Source organism: Arachis hypogaea, chromosome 16 (genome assembly GCF_003086295.3).
Source record: "Arachis hypogaea cultivar Tifrunner chromosome 16, arahy.Tifrunner.gnm2.J5K5, whole genome shotgun sequence".
NCBI lineage: Eukaryota > Viridiplantae > Streptophyta > Magnoliopsida > Fabales > Fabaceae > Arachis > Arachis hypogaea.
This window is the reverse complement of record NC_092051.1, coordinates 147,584,778-147,606,191: the sequence shown is the minus strand read 5'-3', so window position 1 is coordinate 147,606,191 and position 21,414 is coordinate 147,584,778. Positions and strand designations below refer to the sequence as shown.

Here is a 21,414-nt window from a genome sequence, read left to right as displayed (position 1 = left end):
TTTATAGAGTTTAATTTTTTATTTTTAGAAGTTTTTTATTTCTTGTTGATATATGGTTAATATGAATTTGACTATTAATATCTTTGATTTTTTAAGTGGGATTTATTTTTAAGGTTTTGCCTTTTCCTTAGAATCAGATAACTTTATATGTATGAATAATAATTTCGTTTGATTTAAAAGTAATTTTAGAAATTTAATACTAAAATATCCATGACTTGAAAGTAGAAATTTTGAAAATCAAAACAACTATCATAATATCAGAACCATCAAGAACTGATCTTATTTTATTTTTCCAGAAAACATACACAATATTAATATCATTACATCACACAACAAGGCAATGTATAAAGACAACAATGTTTGTTTAACAAACCATATGAATGAATGACAGAGAATTCAAGATCATAGATTATAGTTAATTGAATAATGCAGAATGGTTATAACTTAGAAGTCTATGGAAACCACCATTGGAGAGTCACCCTTGTCAAGGACAAAGGTCTTGGAAACTTTCTTTGTATCAATGACAATATCAACCTTGTATGTTCCATGAAAGCCTCTAAAATTGTATTGACCTTGCTGATCAACATTTCCATGGCTATGAGAAAGCCATTCTTGCTTAAGAGCAAGGAACCTTTTTCCAGCTTCATTGATTTCACCTTCTGCATTAACCAAGTGAGAGTTGTCACGGCTCATGAACAACTCCCAAAATCCCCACAGCATTAGGCCTTCGACGGCCGGATGAGCCATGGCTTCCCTCAACATAACTTCCAAATCATCTGCTCTAACATATTCGTTAGTCGACGACACATCTAGCTCGGTGAACCATATAGGTAAGCCAAGAATTCCCAGTTTATCAAGGGATGAACAAACGATAGGCCCAACCGGACTATCTATATGGCCTTGAATTCCAATTCCACCAACAGGGGACCCCTGTTCTTGCAAATCAAGAATATGTTCAATGTATTTTTCCGGACATGATCTGGTGTCACATCCATCTTCCACGTGATAATCATTCACGAAAAGGGTAGCGGTCGGATCAAGTTGATTCGCAGTCTTAAACATGTTGGTCCTTATGTCCTTACCTAACCTGTCCTGGTAAAATGAACCATGCAGCATTTCATTGTTAACATCATAGTGATTGAACTTGCCTTTATACCGAGTAAGCAGGCCGTTTAATCTGTTCTGGACGGCCGCCATGAGGTCAGTTTTGTTCAGCGCTTTAATCCATTGCTGGACGGTTCCATCCACTTCCCAGAAGATACAATGGCCGCGAGTTTCTATCTTGTTCTTCTGACACAAGTTTAAGAGATCATCTGCATCCTTGTAGTTGAAATTCCCCTGTTGCGGCTCGGTCCAGTACCATTTCAACTCATTACCAAACACAGCCCAGTTAAAATGTTTCACAAAGAAGTCTACAAAATCCTCATTGTCAATGTTCATTCTGCTGATGCATGTTCCAACTGGAAAATCATTCTGAATTTGTCTGACTTGCACTGAGGTTTTCGAGTAGTTACTTGCGTCCAGTCCAGAGAATTTCAGGGTAACATCACGCTTTCGGATCTGTAATGCAGCAAGAGGATACAAAGCAAAACTTTGAATTACATGTCTTCTCAATAAAAGAATGGATATGATTAAAATCTATATATATATGAAGCATTCAATTTTGATCTTTGTTTGTTCATAATAGTCGTAGAATTTAGAAATCTGATGCAGATACTAAAACCTGAAGTAGTGGTGCTATATGAAACAAATCACTTGGAAAATCGCAAAGGAAAGAATAGGATAAGACATGGTATCAGAGCTTCTATGACTGAGAAGTCTAGAGTTTAATCCTTGTTATCCTCCAAAAGAGAAAAAAAATAGCATAAGACAAATAAAAAGAGAAAAGAAGGCCTATTCAAAAATTTAAGCAAACCAAAAAAAAAAACTCTTGCTTGAGGGTATGTGTTTATAACCATTCATGTGTCTCATCCTATCAGCTTAAGCTTTTGGAAAAAGTGGTTTAATGACATGTCTATTTCTACTTTCACTTTTTTCTTCACAAAATTTTGAAACAGAAAACATTATAAAAAAACAATAATGAAAATAGAAATCAAACAGGTCCTAGATCTTACCTTGTCTGTTTGAGACTTTAGATATTTAAACCTTGCATGTCTATCAACAGGAAAAATTTGAAGTCCAGCAACCATTAAGTCAACACCTGAAGCAGGACCTTGGATATAAACCATAACCTTTGATGGCTGCTTTTCGATTCTAAACGACCCACCGATTTCATGCCATCTTTGATCGGATACCTCAGTTTGTCCTCCATTGACCCACTGGTTGTCAACACCAAGGGCAACATTCACATTCTGTGGCCCGGATGATCCCGAACCAAGCCGAACCCAAGCCGATACTTGATAAGTCACAAAGAGTTTCAATTTATCAGTGATAGTCTGAGCAGGACCCATCCATGTTTGTGTGCGGTTTGTTACAAGTATGTAGCGTCCACTTAGAAGCTCATGTGGTCCTAGAGAGTCTCTTGCCATCGGCGGCATTATATGTGGCGAGCCGGTTTTAACACTCAATGTGCAGTTACCAAGGGGATACCATCCATTAGTGCCATCAGCCAGATTGCTGTTCTCAATTACATTAACCCCAAAAGCAACACCCTGCAAAAAACAAGATGCAATTAAGTTCTTAAAATATTAGTGTGTATCATTCGTGAAAGAACCATCTAGAAAGTTCAACCTTTATGTCCGGTGGTGTTGATGGAGGTGTCTTAGGCGCACGCTTTACAACCAAACTATTAACAAGAATGTCAGTACCCGGCAGAGGACCCTCTAAATAAATTACCACTTTTGATGGGGATCCATTTAGAAGGAACTTTCCCTGCATATCAATCCAATCTTTGTCTGTTGCCTGCACACTTTAGAACATACTATCTTGGTTCAGCACTCGAAAAGAAAGTAAGCGAGCCTCAAATCTCATTGTTGCGCAATATCTTGTATTGAATCATACTATAACAAATTCTGTTCTGTTCTTGTCATCAAGAATCAAGAATAATAACTAGGAAAATGTATAGTAATAGAAAAGGATAATTAATTCAAAATTTTGATTCGTGAATTTCATAAAACTTTTAACTTCCATATTTTAACTATTTGTGACTGGTTTTAAACTTTCGCACTGTTTTGATAACTTGTTATTCAAGCTACCAAACTATGCGTGTATAGAAAAATAAGATAGAGACTAACTTGGCAATGCCGATGTACTGGTCTCGAAGATCTGATGTTTGGACATACAAAGTAGCGCGAACATCAGCAGTAGTGACATTGTTTCCAAATATTCGAACTGAAGTAGTGACCTCGTAGGCGAGCTTGCGCTGCACTCTTCCGGTGATATCCTGCTGAATTCCATTCCAGCTTTGCGTACGTTCAGTCGCTGATGCAAAGAACTTGCCAGACTTAGGTAGAATTTTCCCATTTCCCATGGAATCATGCAATGCAATCTTACAGCCTCTTCCGGACCAATTGTTCAAGCCATCATCAAATTGCGGGTTTATTATGATGTTATCTTCTCCAGTAGAAACACATCCAGTTCTTGCAATCTTTTGAAAGAAGACAAAAACAAATCACAAGTTAGTTACAATTACAAAGATAAAGAATGAAATGCAGATACTGCAATTTCGAGTTAGCCATTGAAACAAAAACCAAGCTCATGTATCACTTAAGTTCCAATATACAACAACATACATTGTTGTTAGGATTTGAACAGCCGATCTCTACGGAGCGAATAAGTATATCAACTCCAGGAGCAGGTCCTTCCAAATAAAATACAACTCGTTTTGGCATAGTCGACAATGAAAATGTACCTTCCAGCTTTTTCCAGTTTCCCCTAGTAACAGAAGTTCTGTGGAAAAAATGGTAAACAAAGAGAGCATTCTACTCTAAAACTCTTGAACAAGGAAGGTGAAACAACAAAACTATAAAATTATGTACCTTCCAATGAACAAGTAACTAGTAGCCGAATTGTGATATTCAAGTTTCAGGGTAGCTTGGACATCATTAGATCCCTGAGACAGGCCGGATATTCCAACAAGAGCTGAAACTATGTAAGTGGAGCCAATGGAAACTCTGCTTGTGATGTCTTGCTCGAGACCTTGCCAGCATTCTTTTCGGCTGGTGATAACAGCACAATTACCATCTGTCTCCATTGATATTCCTAACTGGGAAACTTCTTCAGCCGAAACTACATAGCCGTCGCAGCAATTGACATGCCAAGAATCCAACCCTCCGGAGAAGTCATGATTTAGTAAAATGTTAGCAGCATTGCCCCCACTCGGACCAGAGATGCTTCCCGCCATGATCTGTCACACAAAGCAATATATCAGGAGACAGCTGGAGCTATATACCAAGAAGAAACTCGCTGCTCGGTCGACCCAAACGCAATGATTTCACATGCATATTTAACAAATTTGAAGGAAGGAACTTCCCCCATTTGTGATCTTCCATAAACAGCAATCCTAAACTAAAGTGGCATTTACTTATTAATGCTACTTCTACAATCTTAATTGCAGCAATTTATTCGAGATAGCTTTTAAGTATCTAAACAGTTGTACATAACAATTTATACATATCATCAAATGTAACAAAAGAAACTCAACAAAACAAAGTAGCAGTAACCTAAAATCTACTTCAGTGAGGGAAAATACAATGAGCTAAAATCTGCAATGAAGCTTGAAAATTTAACCACTATAAGGCAACAAAATTGTGCACTCTTCACTACCAAGAAAACAGCAACGGAGCACAATTCATTGAGATTAATGCAAAAGGACCCTTTTTATTAACAAAAGTAAAAAGCTTATTAAGGGGAAATGAATCTTTGATCAATTTCAACACTATAAGACACACCACTCATTAGGCTCTTTTTTCTTTTTCTGAATTATCACAATATCCCAGTTGGATGGGGCGAAGACTAATTTGTCAAGCTCCATTTAAGGTTTACTGTTGGCCAATCGGTTACTGCATATACATGCATATACAGGACAGAATTCGAATTCCCGCCACTTGCTTAAGCAGACGAGTGAACTAACTAATCGACTAATCCAAGTTCTGTAAACTAGTAGGCTAAGGGAGAAGTGAAAACTATGAAATGACATTAGTACCCCCAAATGCAGCCAAAGTTACCTGAGATTGAGAATGAGAATGGTTATGGTTCCAGTGAGAGTTGAAGACACTGCTTGTGTAGAAGCAAGCACACAAACTCTTCATTTATATATTGCCACTGAGCCACTGTGCCACCAAATTTGACAGTGAAGACTACGGAAAATAGGGGCCAACCAAACAAATTTTCTTCCCCAATTACCACTATCCAAAGTCCAAACTTTAGGATCAAAGAAATTCATAACAAATTTTCATCAACGACCCATCATTAAAAAAAATCCCTAACACAGTAAAAATAAATCAATCAAATAGAATAAAGGGTACTATGGATTATCTTACTTTTTTGCTTTGGCTTGCAGATTAGTAATGCTTGAATTGGAATGGAAGGCTAAGTAAGGATCTTGGGTTAAGGAAGCATAATGGTTTGGTTCCTTAATTTTGCACAAAAATGTATGATCCATTTGAGAGAGACTTTGATTGAAAGGATGTTGTAGTGTTAGGTGGAGATGGCTTTTCTGTCTGTACGTATATGACATAGTTTGTTCCAATTTTCTACGTACAGAAACATTGCAAACTGGAACTGAAGAGTGAAGATAACAATTCCAGCACACAAAATCCAAAGAGTAAAACTCCTTTTGATGTGTTTGGTTTCTGACTTTTATCTTATAATAAGATAATAATTAAAATAATGGGATTAACTATTTTGATTATTATTGAAAATATTCAAAATACATATTTAATTCTAATTGGAGCTGATAAAAAATATCAAAGTCTAAAATAGAAAACCAAAAGGATCACATAAAATTAAAAAAGAATTGAAAAAAATACTTCACCTTTTCAAAAAAATGTATGTATAAATTAGAGATAGATAATAGATACTGTAACAACAAAATATGTAGAGAAGGGAGGAGTTGATACTGAGAATTCATGGTAGAGAACGGAGGAAAAGAACTAGTGTGGAAGTACACTGCCACACTGGTGAATGTGAGTGAGAAAAAAGAGAAAGTATCGGAAAATAATACTAATTGTGAACATTGTGAATAATGAATTAAAAAATAAAATTAAAATTAAAATTAAAAATTAGATAATTAATTAATTATTTAATTTTAAATTTTAAAATTTTAAAAATTATGATTAGCATTTAAATTAATTTACACTGTGTAGGTTATTCTTAATCTCACCATAAACTCCAATTCACGTCTAAAACCCACCGTCTTTTTTTCCGATTCTCACCTCGCACTGCTGCACTCCTCACCGGCCATACTGACGTCGCCGTAGTCTCCCGCCGATACTGCCTCCACCTCCGCCAAAAGAAGTAGGAGAGATTTACCGTTTATCCCAAAACTAAAAACACCATGTTTTGGGTTGAAAACGTTTTTAAAAGTTAAAATTGAAAATACTAAAAAGATGGAAATAACGTTTTTAATTTGTTATGTTTTTTTGAAAATGTTTTCGTTTGAAAATATTTAATGAAAATGCTCAAACCAATCAATCACTTAAATTTTTTATATTTTTAATAAAAAAATTTAAATTTGTAAATTTAACACTTGCTCTTAAGGTACAAAATAGATAATTTCATCAAAATAATGGGATTAACTATTTTGATTATTATAAAAAATATTCAAAATATTATCAATTTATCATTGATAGACTGAATTTTTTTATCAGTTTGATAATAAAACATTAAAACAATTTGAGTTGATTGAATAGTTAACTCACTTATCTGTTTAAGCAAGTGTTTTGAGAATTCAAATTGCATCTTAGTGAGCAATAACTAACGTATTGCCAAAAAATATGATGGTTCAAAATTTTATGTCGTGTTATTAAATAAAATAAAAAAAATCAATTTGACTATTTATTAAGAAATAATTTAAAACGTTTAAATTTTTAATGATAGAACTAAGCCACACCGTAAGTTGTGAAGACCCTTCCCACTCTAAACCCAAAAGATTTTACATGTAAATATAATTCTAGTAAATTAATTATAGTGATCTTTGTCTTGATCCCATGAAAACAAATCATAAGTATGAACTCTTATGAATACAATAGCATTGTTAAAAACTCTTACAGTCGTACTCCTGCTATTAAACTTACATTAAATAAAAACAAATAAGTTAAATTTCAGTTATTACATTCAAATACAGTTGGTTATATAAATATAAAAGAAAAAAAAAGTATCTGACAAACACATTACCATTAAATTTTATAAGATATAACACTAACACGAGAGATCAAATCCAATATTACCAATCAAAAGTAGTGCATAGCAATAAAAGGACAATTACTATGCCGAAATGCGATATTATTTTGGGTCCAATAAAGATGGTTAAGTTCCCTTTTTCAACTAATGGTGGTTTTGGTCACAGTGATGCTCCAGTCCAAAAATGCTAGTTGACTTCGCACTTGATAAATTAAGAATAGTGATGTTATTTGAGCATTGAAAAAGGATATGATAGTAGATATCTAGGCCAATCAGCCTGAGATTCGAACCATAACCATCGTAAGTTTCTGAACAATACTCGTGCGAATGCATTGTAGCCACAAAGTGAAGAACAAGCCTTTCTCTTTCTGTGGATGTTCAAATAACATCACACGAGTTAATCAATTCCATCTTGCACTCTTATCAGACTAAATATGATGACATAAGATTCCAACTAATTTTCATATGCGACGGCATCGTTGCCACAAAGCGAAGAACATCGGGTTCTGCGCTAAGTGAACGGGGCAGTTCTCCTGAACTCTTATTGAAAACATGAAGAAACTTAGCAATGTTGGGAAGTACAAGTTCTCTGCAGTGAAGATGCAATAGGGGGACCTTGGATAATACACTTCCCTTCTGAACATCTAGGCCTTCTGGTCTCCTCATCTTGTATGGTTTTCCAGTCGTTGGCTCGACATCAACTCGGGGCATTTGTTTCCAACGACTGTGTACAAACCAACCATACTTGTAATCGCCCACTATCGGAGTGCCAAGTGCTTCAGCACAATGGACACGCAACTGCACAATTGGGAGAAGAAATAACATGAAACAAAAAATACGTTGCTTAACTCAGCAAGATTATAGATTCACCATAAATTAAGGAGTCTGAATAATAAAGATTGCAAATCCATTCTTGACAATGTAAAGAATTCAACATTCAGTTAACATCTGAGAATTCTATAAGTAACAAAAAAAAGTCCGATTGTACAATAATAAGGATCATGCAATTATCAGTAGCTTCGTAATAATTGAAATTCCATATAAGCATCCAATATACCTGATGCTTCCGGTACGTAAGTGGTCGCAGCTCAACCCAGGAGCATCCATTTATCTTTGGACCAAGGACTCGATATTCAGTTACAGCCTCTTGGCGAGGTTCCATACTTGAATGGTGAGCTAATACGACCCTCTCTGTCTTCCCATCATCCAAGAGCACCTGAAACAAGAAGACAATGGAATAAAATCAATTTCAAAGTTGGAAGATAGCACTGACATAAAACATGACATTGTCGGATTAACACACATATAAAGAAGAAACTAAGAAAGAAAGGACATGAACCTTTCTAAGGGGAGCACAAATTACACCTTCCTTCTCCTTGGGAGTCCCTATGACTAGTGCCCAATACCTCTGATATGTAGATTCACATGCATCATTCCAAACCTATTTCAATTTTCAAATGAATCATAAATTAAATGTATATGATAGGAGGTTGTTGATGGTGGGTATAAAAAGACAATATCTACATTCGCTAATAGAACATGAGGATTGAAAACAGCAGTTCATCACTTCATGTAAATAAGGCACCTTACTAGAAGATTTTGCATTGTTTATGTTACTGAACAGCCACTGCAGGTGAGACACACTTTGTTCTTTTCTGCCAAATAAAATGATGCCACTGGTCTCCCTGTCAAGACGGTGGACCTGAATTTCAACCAACAAAACTATTATGTTGAACAATACTTTCAATAACTATCAATAATTTCTAAATTAGGATAGAGCAGGGATGAACACTACTCAAGAATACCATTTGTATTTTGTCATATTATCGAGAGAAAAATTTCAGGTGATGAAAGAAACCCTTAGCAGGGCAAGCTTCAAATTTGAAAAGCCTTGCATTAGTGCAAATGTCAAAGTAGTGATCCTTAAATTTGAACGACAACCAGGTATTTTCAGTAACATGCTAAAGGCAAAACATACGGGGACAACCTAAAATCCTATAAAAGAGAGATAAAGGTCTTCCCTTTAAAGGGAGACCAGGGGAAGGAACCAAGAAATTGGCTTAACCTTTAGAGTGACTATCTATTCCTTTTTTTCTTTTTCTTTTTTTTTTTTTGAGAATTTCTAAAATGGGAGGTGCTAGCATCTATGTACAAACAGAAATTTGCTTATTACATGATGATTCATTTTACTTTCTAGTACAAACCAATTTTTTCCAGTGTAATGATGCACGGAAAGAGTATTTTACCAGTTTAGGACCCTCATCATAATCATAGGATAGTGCTGCAGCTGCTAATGCATCCATGCTGTTATGAACCGGCAGATTCCCCTAAGAAGGTCATCAGCAAGAAATGAAAATCCCACTAAACTCATACTCAATGAATTTCTGTATATCTGAAAAATGGTTTACAGACCTTAACCGGCAATTTTGGGGGTTTATTTAGCACCATGATAGCCGAGTCCTTCAAATAATACATTGAACATAATATGCAATCAATAAAATATATTGCCATGCATTTGAAGAATGAGAATAGTAACAAGAAATTGTAAAATAAAATAAGTTTGACATTGGATGCAAGACATGCCTTATAAATGACAAGCCTTTGCAAATACTTAATTTCATCAGCATTGGGATATAGTGTTCCACTTGGTATAGCATCATATCTTTTGGAAATCCTAGCCTCGGCAATTGACACAGGGATATGAATTCTTGCCCCTTGCTTCATTACTTCATTAGGTCTAATCTGTAGTGAAGCTGTATTGTTGTAGTATTATTAAACCCAAAAGCAAATCATATTATCATAAGCAATTGACTGAGGAAAAAAACATACATATATGAAACTATCAAAAGCAAAGTTTGTCATACAAAATGGAAAAGGACACAGTAAAAATTAATACCTTTCGCAAGGGTCTCCTTGGCTCTTCATTCTGAGATAAATTATTGTCAGAAATTGAGTCCTCCATTTGGACCTAGTATAGGAGAAGTACAAATAAAGCCTGTGAGCACACCTTTTAATTTCCATATCTATTTCCAACCATTAAAAGAATTAAGAACAAAAACAAAGTGGAGTTAACTACTTAGATTAAACAACACTATTGTGCTTCACCATAAAACATATCAAGAGATAAGTCACTTCAAATTAAATTTAAGCTTTCCTAAAAGTTTCTTCCACAGTTTTTATTAAAGATTATATAAATGTTAATCATCACAGAAAGCATAGATCCAACTACCTTGTTACAACTTGTAAGTAAATAGAAGAACTTTGTAAGCATTTATTCACATTCTTGTAGCACAGCATGCCAACAAAATATTTATAAAAGTGAACAAATCAATAATCTTTTTGGGGTTAAAAGATATTCAAAAGCATCATATAACTATCCACCATTCAAATATAAATGAGAGTAGTTTTTCATATTTAGAATAAAAGAAGAATATTACTAAGACAAAGGCAAGAATAAACAAGAAGATAGAAAAATTAAACAAAAATTAAAAAAAAAAAAGTTATCAGTGAAGCATAGCTTTTCAATTTCTCATCATGTCTGACAGGGAAAATCCAATAAAAAGATGATAAGCATTACACCAAATCGATGTTTAAAGACAAGTAAATTAAATATAGGGAAAATTCCAGAAATTCATTGTCCACAATAAAATAGACAGTATTGCATCAAAAACAAAATGGAACAACAAGGAATGCAAATGAAAGTGTAACAGAGCAACGAATTCTTACAAGACCCTCCCTGAAATGAGACTCAATGACAGAACCCAATATGCCTTTGAAGTAATACTTGATCCAATTAACAGCAGTGACATAACCATCATGTTGCTGCCCATCTTGAAAACTTTCATTTGAGTTCCTTCCGGGCAAAGGGTGACCAGGAAAAGGTGGCAAAGACAGTAGTTGCCTCGGCTTCGGGCCTTCTTTCCGAGAACCCAAACGAGCAACGTTGTTGGACACCCTGATCACTGATTCAACAGGGACAGGCTTTGGAGGACGAATCCTAGAGTAGTGCCTCGCCACAAACCACAGCCATGAATGGCTACTGTTATTTATGTTGTTCAACATGATTGAAACATCTGAAAAGGAGGAAAAACACGAGGTTTCAGTGACAGGAAATGGGGATTCGTAGCATTTTGTCATTGAGACTTTTTATCAAACATGTTGTATGCAACACATAGCAATGAGCTAAGTATCAGGTGATTGATTTGATTTTTCATCAAACAGATTGCATACAAAAACATTACCAACTATAATGAAAAAAATTCGTTGAGGCATTTCAGCAAACATGTTACATGCAGTCAGCAAACAAAATTTAAAAACTCGTTAAAAATAATGAAATTGTGAGAGGATAGTAAGGGAAAGAGAATCAGTTACAATGGGATGATTAAAGAGAAGAATTAGATGAAGATGAAAATGAAGTTGAAGGAGAAGCATGAACTCTTCAAAATGCCGCGACACGCGAATGTAACTTGGAAGAACTTGAATTATTATATTTGGTACTGTTAATTGGCATTCCCTCTTAATTGTTATTTCCAATTTTAATTATTACTTTTACATGTAGATGAAAACGTGATTCTACCTTATATTTTTTATAATTAACTACAAATTTAAGAAGAAAAAAGTCCCCCTTATTATTTATTCCTACAATGAATAATGGTTAATAAAAAAATAAGTATAAAAAATTAATTTTTAATAGTTAATATTAAATATTTTTTATTATAAAAAAATTATTTTGGATAATTTAGTATTTACAATTTATAGTTTAAGGTTTGAGATTTAGATTTAAAATAAGTATAAAAAAAGAACAAATTAATCCTAACTTTTTGGTTTGTAGACATTTATATTTAAGTTTCTAATCTTTTCAAAATCTAGATAAAATCTAGACATATCGATGTCTGAGTCTAATTTGTCTTATTTTAAAAATTCTTTCGTGTGTTCATTCATATAAAACTAGAGTCAAGTTTGATTTTTTTGATGGGTATAACACGCCCAAGTAAATATGAAGTCAGAGACTTAAAAGCATTTTAAATCCTCGAAAACTTAAATGTCCGTAGATCAAAAAGCCAATGACCTATTTTTCCTTTTCTCTAAAAATAATTATAAAAAATTAGTTGATATTGGCTAAAAAAATAACCATACTAGATATACACTAAAATCAGTTACTAAAACATATCATTAATATAGAATATACACCAAAGAAAAAATATACATTAAAAATAATAAAATTAGTATTAAATTAGCTCAATTAAAAAATTATACTATAAATAAAAGTATGACGTAGTAATGTAAGAATATGCATAATGTAATAGAAACTCTATTTTCTATTTTTCTTTTATTTTTTCTTATTATCTCTAATTCTCTCTATTCTTGATAGAGATTCGTATCAAATGGTGCTTTCATTGAACACCTTGCCAAATTTTTATGGTGATTCACCGGACTCAATTTGAGATCAAATTTAAACTAATTTACAACGCTTGAATTCAAATTATCAAAAAGCAGACAGTTACTTGAAGATCTTGCGCCAGAATTTGTGCAACCTTGAACGCTAATCAACATCTCCAACAGCATCTAATTGTCCATATTCAAGCCAAATCAGCAGCAGATTTTCAACCAATCAACAATACTTTAACAAATCCACCAATCAACAATACTTTAACAAATCCAGAAACAGCAACTTCAGCACTTCCAGTTCTGCAATTCCAAAATTCAGATTCGGTTTATGAGAACTGCATGATTAGAGAATGCAGCAACAATAATTCCAGAATCAGCAATGCATCCCAAACACACAGACGAAAAATCAAGAGAGCAACAAATGGCAGCAACATCAGCGAAATTTCAAGAAAAACAAGAGGCACGAGTCTATGCAAATTTAGATTCAACTAGCAATTCAGCGACATATAACAACTATAGAGCACAAATTCAATTTCACAGGCTCAGTTCCCAGTTCAACAAGTCCAGCTTGTGCAATTTCTGAAGAACATGTAAGAACTCCTCATAATTCCAGAAAAATTGCTATGCTCTCAAATAGAATCAGCAACTTACCAGAAGTTGCATATGCAAAACTCGGAAAACACCTGGATCTACAATTGGCGCATTTGGAGGAAACGGCTCTGGCCGAGGAGGAAGTTGCCGTCCGGGACGGCGGAGCAGCGGCGGTTGGCCTGGCGACAGAGAGCGGCGCTGGCGCGGCTTCAGTCCTGCACAGCGGCAGTGGCGCCGAGGACGGCGCCCTCACGAGGGGAGAGCGGGCACTCGCGAAGGCCTTGGTTGGTGGAGCAGGGACGGGGAAAGGCTGATATCTTCACTCTCGTGGGTTCAGTTGCGGACTTCCGATGGCGGCTAAGCCACCACCGCTCATGGCGGCATCGTTTCCCTGGGATCGTGCTGCAGCGGCGACAAGCCTCGAGTTCTCCAGCGGTGGCGATATTGATGGCGGCACACGCGGTTGTTGGCTCGTTTCGCAGTGGGTGGCTCGCGAGGAAGGAGCAAGGAAGAAGCGCGAGGTGGTTACAGAAGGGGAAGAAATCCTGGCGGCGCCGGTAACCACAACCCCTGCTCCAGTGGCGGCGTGTTTGGGCGGCGAAGGAGTGGCTCACAGTGTTGGAGGAAGGTTCTGGCACGAGGTTGACGGTGAAGCCTTATGTTTTAGAATTCTGGGCTTAACTATATTTGATTTGGGCCCAAACTCTAAGTTTCATGTTTTACAAAAATTTTGGTATACGAATTCTAAGTGGGCTCATATTTTTAAAACAATGGCATTGTGGTGGTAAATTTTTTTTTGTCAGCAGTGGTTATAAAAAGTATTATTTTGGGATTGTTTGGTTTCTTTTATTAATTATAATTAACTTTTACAATTTTTATTATGATTTATATTTTTTCACAATCTTAAAGACAAAGTTGTTTTGAAGGGTAGAATAATGATAAGATTACTATTGGACTAGCCCAATTAAAAAATTATATTATAAATAGGAGTATGATGTAATAATGTAGGAATATGTATGATATAATAGAAATTCTATTTTTTCTCTTTGGTTCTAATACTAGAAATTTTTCTTCTATTCTCTCTAGTTATTTTTAATTCTCTCTATTCTTCATACAAATTTGTATGAAAAAAATAAGTTGAATATTATATGTATATATTTATATACAAATACACAAATTACATATATATTTATACATAGTATTTTTAAAAAAAACTATAAAACATTTATTAATTGTTTTTATTAGTAATTTTATAAAATGAAGAATAGAAAGTGAAATAGAAAAAAAGAGCAAATATAAAAATATGATAACTAAATAAAAGTTATTTATTATGAAAAATCACCCATTTAAAATGATTTACCTACGCCTTTATTTTGTACATAATCATTTTGGCCTGGGACGATTTACTAAAAATTACTAGTAATCAATTTAGTTCAAAAAAAAATTGTATATGACATTAGTAACGAAAGTCAATTCAAAACAAACGAATAATATTGGACAAAATTTATTTTAAATGGGTGATTTATCTTATTTATTATGTTAATTTTTATAATTTTCTTAATTTTTAATTAGAATCTTATAGTTAAAAATTATAATTACATCTTTATATTTGATAAAAATAATTCAATTAAGTTTCTGTTAATTATTTTTTTTTTTACTTGATATAAGATGAATTGTAGAATAATATTTTAAAAGTAAATATCCTAAGATTATTATAATTTTTTTAATATAAGAATTTAATTAAAAAATTTAATATAAAATAAAGATCTAACTATAAATCTTTAAATTATGAGTAATCAATTAAAATTTTTACAAAATTATAAGAACCAACAAAATAATTAATTAATAACTAATAATAATAATTTTGAATACTTATTTAAATTTATATCAAATCAAGATGCTTTTTTTTAATCCGTGTATAATTATAATTATAATTATTATTATTATTATTTGAGTATAACGGGACAATTATTTGGGAGTAAAAGTAAATAAAATTGATCATACTATTAATATAAATTAAAAGATAATATTAATTACATATAACTATAAATTAATATAAACTAATTAATTTTCATGTTATCCTCGTACCTCGTATATATATTACTTTATTTTCATAATCCATACCATATATATAACGATACATGATTATTGATTAATAATAATGTTTAATAAGTTCTTGTTACTTAGCTAAAATTTATTAAAATTAAATAGTCAATGTTAAATATAAGCTCCAATAATTGATAACAACGAATTATTTGAAAAGGACAAAAAAACGAAAAATAAAAATTGTTCTTGGACATTTATGATAAGATGACTGATGACATTTTATCATTTTTAACTCTCCAGTAAATATGTAATTTTTCACCACTCGATCGCTGACTTATTCAACTACTATTTTACGTACTATACTTAAATGTTCTTTTAAAAAATATATATATAGGAAAAGAAAAAGAAAGACGAATTCCAGACCAAAAAGAAAAGATAAAATGATTCCTTAAGATTTAAAAATAATAAATTCCTTTTTAACAATATTTAGAAAAGATGGTTAATATTAATTCTTTTGTACAAATTTCATGCATATATAAAATAATTAATATTTTTTTTACCAAAAAATAAGGAGACTCGAACAATATATAATAATGATTATTACTTTAAAATGATTAATATATAACAATGAATTACACTTTAAGAAAATTTTGGGAATCTTAATTAAAAAAGTTTCTCAATGAAGAGCATTATTGATGAACATATAGCCAATTCAACCACCAACTATAACAAGAAGATTAGAATAATTAGAACCGAAATTTAATTGTACCAAGTATTAATAACTTTATAGGTTTCTCATCATATTATCTATAATCTAATAATCTAATTAAATATTCAATCATATTATACTTCTTGTATATAAAAATTAATTATCAATTACTTATCATATTTAAAAATACATATTGAGTATCTCATAAAAAAATATCATAAAATTATAAATAAATTTAATTATTCTAAAAGTTAATTATTTAATTAAAAATATTAAATTAATATATATATATAATAATAATAACTTATTTAATAGTTGATATTTGTCGTATTTTTTTTTAGTATTATATTATTTACAATGTCGTGTCCCCAATAGTTGACTGGGTCCCCCTCTAGGGTACCACCACCAACTTTATAAGTTATAACCACCTTCACTAGATAGATAGAAGCCTCAAATCAAAGGGTCACTATATTACTATCATTATTATTATTATTTATTATAAATTATTATTGTTATTTCATTTGAGAATAGTATAGTGTTGCGGCCATGGGAAGAGCTCCTTGTTGTGACAAAGCAAATGTGAAGAGAGGACCATGGTCTCCTGATGAGGATGCAACACTCAAGAACTATCTTCACACTCATGGCACTGGAGGAAATTGGATTGCATTGCCAAGAAAAGCTGGTTCTTTTTCTTTTCTTTTCTTTTCTTTTAAATTGTTATGTTTCTGTTTGCATAGAATTAGAGTAGATCGTATATTATAAATTAAACTTTTTTTAAGAAAAACAAAATCATGGGGTATTGTTTTGATCATTAATAATTTTGGTGGTGATCTTCTTTCTTTGGTTCTTATTCTTTCGTTCTTGAGAAGGGAAAAAAGTGAAATTTTCTCCCCTATAATGAACATTATAATCAGTGGGGATTGGAAGAATTATTGCTTATTAAGTGTAATTAAGTTAAAGGTTTTCAAACTTTGTATCTTTAATTTATCTCAATATTGTGCTTTGATTGAATTCAGTGTTTTACTTTGTAAATTTCAATTCAAATTGCAGAGGTAGGTGCATTCATCTTCATACATATTTTCAAATAAAATTAGAAAAAATTTCGAACAAATTAAAAACAGATATATATCATACCAAACACTACAGGAATTTCGACAGATAACGGCAGTTTTTAAAACGGATATATAGCGGCGGTTTTCGACTACCGCAAAACTAATATCACATATACATACATGAGATTGATCATGATGAAACAAATATATGCTTTAATTTGATATTTTCTCCCCCTCCCTCCCTTCTAATTTTGTGTTATACAAATTAAAATTTGATTATTTGATGATGTGATATAATATATGTAGGTTTAAGGAGGTGTGGGAAGAGTTGCCGTCTAAGGTGGCTGAATTATCTAAGGCCAGATATAAAACATGGAGGATTTACCGAACAAGAGGATCAAATCATTTGCACTCTCTATACTCAAATGGGAAGCAGGCAAGTCTATCTATAACTTGTAAATTATTAATTTTATTACTACCACTAGTGGTATATATTTATTAGTAATACTAAGAAGACAACAAAAAATTAGTTCAAACAGCTCAATTTTCTCTTATTTAGCATGTATTTATTGTAACATGTATTAAATAAAATAAAAAATAATAAATTTTGATAGTTTTTAGTTAAAATTGTTTTTTCAAAACTTTTCATATATTTAAAGACACTAAACTTGTTTATTAATTCATTTTTTCTAAATAAAAAAAGCGTGTATTATAATAATAAATATGAGTTCAATTAAGATGATAAATATTTTAACAGACGATTTATGATATAAAACATGACAATAATGAGACAAAAAATTCTCTCGTTGACTTTGTTGTGTATAATTTTTGAAAGTGTATTCATTTCAAGATATTTATTTGAGAAATGTCAGTAGAATTTGTTTTTTTGTTCAGTAATTAACTAGGAATGTTTAAAGGATTTGGATCCTTTAAAGTTTGAATTTCACTTTAAAGAGTAAAGTATAATTTTTTACTCTTGAATAGTTTCTCTTTTATATTTATTCTTGGTCCTACCTATGAAATTAATGGTGAGAGATCGTACTTTACTCTTTAAAGTAAAATTCAAACTTTAAAAGATCTAAATCTATGTTTAAAAGTGTAGACTAAAAATATATTATTATATTACTAAACTAAAATAATTGAATTAATTTCTAAAAGTGCGTGCAAAATAAAAACCAATACATTTTGCTTACTCTTGAATATTTTTCTATTTATTTTTCTGTATATATATTATTTATATCTTGACATAATTACCAAATCTATTGTAAAAATATTAATTACTCAACAAATGAAAGAAAAATTTTAAATTTTCATGAGTTGAATATTCCAAAAGCTTGATACTTTTACTTTTTTTTTTTTCAAATGCAAGTATACTAGTAATATATAACTTCATCAGAAATGCTATTTGGATATTAAAATCAGTTACTAAAATCAATCATTAATATATTTGTGTATAAATATATGTGTGATTTAATTTATTTTCAACATGTATTTATATTTCGACATATATTTTATACTGGTGGTTGACTTTAATGGCTAATTTTAGTGTACACGTAGCATAATCCTAAATTCATTATTGTAATATTGTATGTATATTTATATTCAAATTAAAAAAAAAAAACTACGGGTATTCACATGAAACTTGTGTGCTTGTCCTAGATGGTCTGCAATAGCATCTCAACTTCCTGGCAGAACAGACAATGATGTCAAAAACTATTGGAACACCAAGCTCAAGAAGAAGCTAATGGCAGGAAAAGTAATTTCCCCTAATAATAATAATAATAATAAAACATTATTGACTACTCAACAAAACTCAGATTTTCAAGATAATAAAAATTGTTCACCACCCTCATCATCATCATCATTAGTGCATCTTCCAATTTTAAGCAATGATATTAATAATTTTAGTTCTAACCTAAGTCTTGACCTAATTCATCAACAACTCTATAGTCCACAATTTATGAATTTAGAAATTGGTGGTGCAAATTCAAGGAACAACAAGAATAATAATAGTAGTAGTAATATTGAAGGTTCAACTTCTTCTTCATCACTTGCATTATTGGACTACAAGGGTGGATCATCACTTCTAGAAGAAGAAAAACAACATGGTGTTGGTGGTGATAATGATGAATCTAATAAGGAATTCTTGATGGATTTAGGGTTTGATGGTGAATTTTCTCAAAGTATTAGTAGTTATTGTTACTCTGAGTGGGTTGATTTCAACTGTGCTGAAATTAAGCCACATTGAGTAATTAAATTAAAGATGAATGTTGTATTATTGGATAGTGGATACTCTTCTTTCTATTTTATGTATTTATATATATTTATTTTTGACAAATTGACATATCTAGATATATTAATTTTTTAAAATATATGTTAATTTTGTCTAAAGTGATGCATGTTTTATTTGAAACAAAAAAAAAATGTGACTTTGTGGAATTTGTAAAAAGAAAAAAAATTAAAAAGCACTAATTATAATCAGAGAAAAAATGAAAATTCATGTGCAGTTAATTTCATATGAAGTTAATAGTTGAAAATTGTTGAATAATTTGATAAATTTGACTAAATTATTATTTAATAACTCTAAACTATTAATAATTTTACATAAAATTAACTCCATCTTCTTAAAAGAACAAAATTATTAAAGATTATGAACATGAAATGCATGCATGATGCTCTCTTCTCTTTGTCTTTTCTAAATTAAAGGTTCATCATTGATCATACATGATTCATGCATGGTGGAATGTGGGGTCAATGAGAAAATAATTAAATTCAGCGCCTATTACATTATACATAGGGAAACAAGTTGTCATATTATTCTGTCTCATTACAATTTTTCAAAATATAATTATTTATTAATTATTTGTATATTTAAATTATTTGTTATTTGTTCTTGTCAGAAGCTTTTTTGTCTATTAATTTATTCTTCATAGCAATATCGAAAAGAATGACTAATATTCATGAAAATCCGTTTTGCTATCTCTTATTTTTTGTGTCGCATCATGAAAAATGATCTAAAAATTTGTTTATATCAAATTAAAATAACATTTAATTAAAGCAGATAAAGAGCTTTTCATGAACTTTTGAAAGAACATTATTTTCAATTCAACGATATATATTACATACATGTATACAAAAAATTAATTATTAAATTAACTATTTGATCCATATAAAATATATTTTAAAATATAAAATATATATTAAAAATAAATTAATATAATATAATTCTTAAAGCTTTTGTTAGTTTGAACACATGCATGCACATAGACTTGAATAATAATTTTAATATAATATAATAATTTTAATGACATAAGCATGTTTGTTTGTTTGATCATAGTGGTCACGAAAGTTGCATGGGATGGTGGCCAATTCAAACCTAATAATATATAAGAATTGAATAATATTTAAATAATTTTAAATATTTATGTGATTATGTCCCTCTCATTCATGAGCCATAAAAGATTCTGTGTCTTTTTCTCTCTTTCCTCGCTTCTCTCGTGAAATAATATTCATTCATGTTGTAAAAAAAAATATTAAAATGAAAAAGAAAAAAGATTCCTAGTACGAGTTTATAATTTAAAATTTAAAACAAATAAAATAATTTTAAAAAATTAGTTAGAAAAATTAATTTCTTAATATTATTCTATTTTATATAAACGGGTGATTATGCTATTCTTTAATTAATATTTTTTTGATAAAAAAATTATGAAAAATAACATAATAAAAATAGGAGTAAATTAAAAAAAGAGTGACATTTTTCTATTCTATTATTGAAAAAATTATTCTACTATCATATGTTGATTAAAAAAAATAATCTAAACATATACTTAAAATTGAAGATATCAACCGAATCGATCCCTAGCTAGTTTTTAAATTGATCGATTTAGTTTTTAAATTAATTACGAATCAAGTTAGTATTGTTTCAATCAATTTGGTCATTCTAATTCCTAAACATTCAAATTGCTCTCCTCAATTTTTCATCTCAGAAGCAAATTGATTAAAATGATTTTTCTGCCGCAACAACTTATATATAATACGTGACAATTTAGAAACTAGAGGATTAACTTAATTTACAATTTGAAATTAGAGACTAATTTTAATTAATTTAAAAATTGAGGGACTATTTTTAGATGATAGAAAATCTCCCAATATAAAATTGTCCACAAACAGAATTTAACTATGAGCTAAGGATTTTGTTATCTAGCTTATGATGTATATATGTAGCCATTTCATATATAAACTATGAACTTTAATGAACTTTAATTTTAATAGCTACTTAGGGTTGTT

General features: G+C 31.1%; 3 protein-coding genes across 6 annotated transcripts; 1 reads left to right on the top strand and 2 right to left on the bottom strand.

Annotated features, from left to right (window-relative positions):
* Positions 1–247: 247 nt before the first annotated feature.
* On the bottom strand, positions 248–6,131 carry LOC112697703 (endo-1,4-beta-xylanase 1). Of its 3 annotated transcripts, none has more exons than XM_025750995.3 (8): positions 5,481–6,131; positions 5,166–5,361; positions 3,978–4,345; positions 3,732–3,888; positions 3,234–3,586; positions 2,731–2,908; positions 2,115–2,651; positions 248–1,560 (listed from the first exon to the last, which is right to left on the bottom strand). In XM_025750995.3, exons 2-8 carry the CDS (start codon positions 5,247–5,249, stop codon positions 445–447), a joined length of 2,793 nt encoding a protein of 930 aa, XP_025606780.1. In that variant the 5' UTR covers positions 5,250–5,361; positions 5,481–6,131; the 3' UTR covers positions 248–444. The 3 variants fall into 3 exon arrangements, with proteins under 3 accessions (XP_025606780.1, XP_025606781.1, XP_025606783.1); XM_025750996.3 differs by having other exon boundaries at positions 5,166–5,270; positions 5,481–6,127; XM_025750998.3 differs by lacking the exon at positions 5,166–5,361 and having other exon boundaries at positions 5,481–5,797.
* A 1,089-nt stretch (positions 6,132–7,220) lies between these two features.
* LOC112697702 (RNA pseudouridine synthase 3, mitochondrial) lies at positions 7,221–13,968 on the bottom strand. Of its 2 annotated transcripts, XM_025750992.3 has the most exons (11): positions 13,381–13,968; positions 12,846–13,029; positions 11,068–11,414; positions 10,238–10,309; positions 9,925–10,083; positions 9,754–9,801; positions 9,588–9,668; positions 8,927–9,043; positions 8,681–8,782; positions 8,399–8,557; positions 7,221–8,139 (listed from the first exon to the last, which is right to left on the bottom strand). In XM_025750992.3, exons 2-11 carry the CDS (start codon positions 12,904–12,906, stop codon positions 7,765–7,767), a joined length of 1,521 nt encoding a protein of 506 aa, XP_025606777.1. In that variant the 5' UTR covers positions 12,907–13,029; positions 13,381–13,968; the 3' UTR covers positions 7,221–7,764. The 2 variants fall into 2 exon arrangements, with proteins under 2 accessions (XP_025606777.1, XP_025606779.1); XM_025750994.2 differs by lacking the exons at positions 12,846–13,029; positions 13,381–13,968 and adding an exon at positions 11,713–11,852.
* Positions 13,969–16,530: 2,562 nt separating this feature from the next.
* LOC112697701 (uncharacterized) lies at positions 16,531–19,465 on the top strand. Its single transcript, XM_025750991.3, has 3 exons — positions 16,531–16,757; positions 17,434–17,563; positions 18,787–19,465. The coding sequence occupies exons 1-3, from the start codon at positions 16,622–16,624 to the stop codon at positions 19,373–19,375; spliced, it is 855 nt and encodes a 284-aa protein (XP_025606776.1). The 5' UTR covers positions 16,531–16,621; the 3' UTR covers positions 19,376–19,465.
* The last annotated feature ends 1,949 nt before the right edge of the window (positions 19,466–21,414 follow it).

Excerpts from the sequence above, each read along its gene's own strand:
- LOC112697703 (XM_025750995.3), bottom strand. The coding sequence starts at position 5,249 with ATGAAGAGTTTGTGTGCTTGCTTCTACACAAGCAGTGTCTTCAACTCT. Across the intron at positions 2,909-3,233 it reads CAGTACATCGGCATTGCCAA|TGTGCAGGCAACAGACAAAG; the intron begins GTTAGTCTCTAT and ends TATGTTCTAAAG. Across the intron at positions 1,561-2,114 it reads TAAAGTCTCAAACAGACAAG|ATCCGAAAGCGTGATGTTAC; the intron begins GTAAGATCTAGG and ends GCTGCATTACAG.
- LOC112697702 (XM_025750992.3), bottom strand. The coding sequence starts at position 12,906 with ATGCTGTTGGAGATGTTGATTAGCGTTCAAGGTTGCACAAATTCTGGC. Across the intron at positions 8,783-8,926 it reads ATGCAAAATCTTCTAGTAAG|GTTTGGAATGATGCATGTGA; the intron begins GTGCCTTATTTA and ends AAATTGAAATAG. Across the intron at positions 8,558-8,680 it reads TTTGTGCTCCCCTTAGAAAG|GTGCTCTTGGATGATGGGAA; the intron begins GTTCATGTCCTT and ends TTCTTGTTTCAG.
- LOC112697701 (XM_025750991.3), top strand. The coding sequence starts at position 16,622 with ATGGGAAGAGCTCCTTGTTGTGACAAAGCAAATGTGAAGAGAGGACCA. Across the intron at positions 16,758-17,433 it reads TGCATTGCCAAGAAAAGCTG|GTTTAAGGAGGTGTGGGAAG; the intron begins GTTCTTTTTCTT and ends TAATATATGTAG. Across the intron at positions 17,564-18,786 it reads TATACTCAAATGGGAAGCAG|ATGGTCTGCAATAGCATCTC; the intron begins GCAAGTCTATCT and ends TGCTTGTCCTAG.